The 2,157-nt window shown below is 37.3% G+C and overlaps 1 protein-coding gene across 1 annotated transcript in view; it reads left to right on the top strand.

The window, feature by feature from the left end:
- Window positions 1-267: 267 nt before the first annotated feature.
- Window positions 268-2,157, top strand: part of SCEL (sciellin) — a 144,419-nt gene continuing 142,529 nt past the window's right edge. The window contains exons 1-2 of the mRNA XM_007466808.1: window positions 268-310; window positions 984-1,101. Coding sequence (XP_007466870.1) covers window positions 268-310; window positions 984-1,101 — 161 coding nt within the window. The remainder of the gene's footprint in view (window positions 311-983; window positions 1,102-2,157) is intronic.

Genomic DNA, 2,157 nt, shown 5'->3' on the forward strand with positions numbered 1-2,157 from the left:
ATTGCTTGTCCTATAACACAGGGGACACTAAATACTCCTGGCTTCAGTTTCCTCATCTGTAAAATAAATGCATTGGAATAGATGAACTCTCAGGTTCTTAGGGGTCACTTCATATCATGTATTCATTATACCAGATTATGTGACCGCCAATGTCATTGAAAAATGTGTCTCGTTAGCAATGAATGAGTCCCTTGTTGATTCTTTGTCGAGTCATTACTGTGTTTTCCCCATCCCCATTTTTCTTTTAGATCCTTACTGGAAGACAGCATGTCCAATTTTACCTTGAGAAAAACATCTCCCACAGGAAATGGTAATGTAGATGATGTTTCCCTTACTCAGAGAACTTAAAAATAGGAGAAAAACAACGCACAGGTCTTTTTTTTCCCATGTAGCTATGAAATTCTTAGAAGCAACCATCTAATTTAATTAACATGGCCAAAGTTAGGCTTAAGAAAAAAGTAAGAGTGCTATAGATTTTACTCATCTAATAGCAATTCAAAAATTTCTTTTAAAAATCAAGTGTGTGTGACCTTCTGTGCTTTTGGCTCCCATGAGATCAAAGAATTAAGTTATTTATAATCAGAAGCATCAGGACTTACTATTGTTCACTAGGTACTTCTAAAACAGTCTCGTGTGTCCTTTTGAGGCACATTTCTTTTTGAGCAAAATGGCCAACCCACTAAACCCGGTATTGGTTTTTCCCAGGCCTGTGGTTCTACACTCCCAGGTGTGGGGCAGGGCTTCATGGTGTGCATGAGCAATTTCAGTTGGCACCTGAGCAGTTTTATAAGTTATCTTTGATGATGGGGCGTGGGATTTGTTCTTTCTTGCCGGTGCATCCTACTTTGAAACAGTACTGGATTTGCCAGCCTAGAAGAGTGATGCTGGCCAATCAGATGCTCCTCTCGAGATTTCCAAGTTAATAAACACACACTCAACTCCATGCAACTACATCTCTTGATGTTTCATTTTTCTGTTGATAGATATGAAGAGTACCACTCAGGGGACTACACTGAAGCAACAGGGTTTGCACGATGTGAACAAAAGGAGGACTTTCTTACAGGATAACAGCTGGATAAAGGAACGTCCTGAAGAAGAAAAGTAAGAGCGTGGGTGGGTGGGTGAGTTTCCATTTGGGAAACTAATGGCCATGTGGAAATTGGATACTTTCCTTCTAAAACACTTTGTTGCTTGGCCTCATGTTTGGTAAGATTTAGTAAGCATAAATTCGTTACATCAGATTTTTAAGAATATCTCTACCATTTTTAATATTCACATACCTAAAAGAATATGACTAATTAGTGAGAAAAAAGTAGGATTTCGCTGTTATAAATAGCATAGACATTGGTGCCTACTTGATAATCTGAAAAAAAAAAAAAGACATTCCAGTTTCCAAAAAGGTAATATTTAATCCATGGTAACGAGATTCCTGGTGCCTGATGTCAGTTGAAACAAACACAAGTATGATTCCAAGTTTACAAATTTAATAATAATTTATCTAAAATTTCCTTATGTGCAAGTAAAACCGATCAATTCTCAACTCATTTTAGTCCCCACTGGTCGTATACCTCTAGGTATGGAAAGGTGGTAAATTCAGTATCACTTTGTAAGAGAAAACACTTAACCATCACGAAAGTATTGTCTGCTTTAAGCATTGTTTCTATTAGCTATATGTTTAAAGATCTGAAGACTATTACCCTAAGCATATCACCTCATTGCCAACATAGATTTATAATAGGCATTTGTCCATCCCATATATATTTATTATAAATTGTGTATATATATATATATATGTATATACACACATACACATATGCATATGTCTTTGATTTCCTCTTATGTGTCCGGCTAGATACTAGGTACTTTACGTATAAAGCATCACTAAATTTCACAGCAATCACGTGAGGTAGGTATTACATCCTCATTTTTACAGAGGAGGAATCTGAGGCTCAGAGAAGTTAGGTAACCTGTTCAAGAGCACACAGCCATTAAGAAGTGGAGCTAAAAGTAACATGACCCACCATCTTCCCATTACACCAATGGTTCTCAGTCAGGGACAATTTTGTTGCCAGGGGATGTTTGGCAAGGTCAGGAGACATTTTTAAATGTCAAAATTGGAGGGTACTCCTGACATCTAGTCAGTAGAAACCAGGAATG

Source organism: Lipotes vexillifer, unplaced genomic scaffold (genome assembly GCF_000442215.2).
Source record: "Lipotes vexillifer unplaced genomic scaffold, Lipotes_vexillifer_v1.1 scaffold19, whole genome shotgun sequence".
Taxonomy (NCBI): domain Eukaryota; kingdom Metazoa; phylum Chordata; class Mammalia; order Artiodactyla; family Lipotidae; genus Lipotes; species Lipotes vexillifer.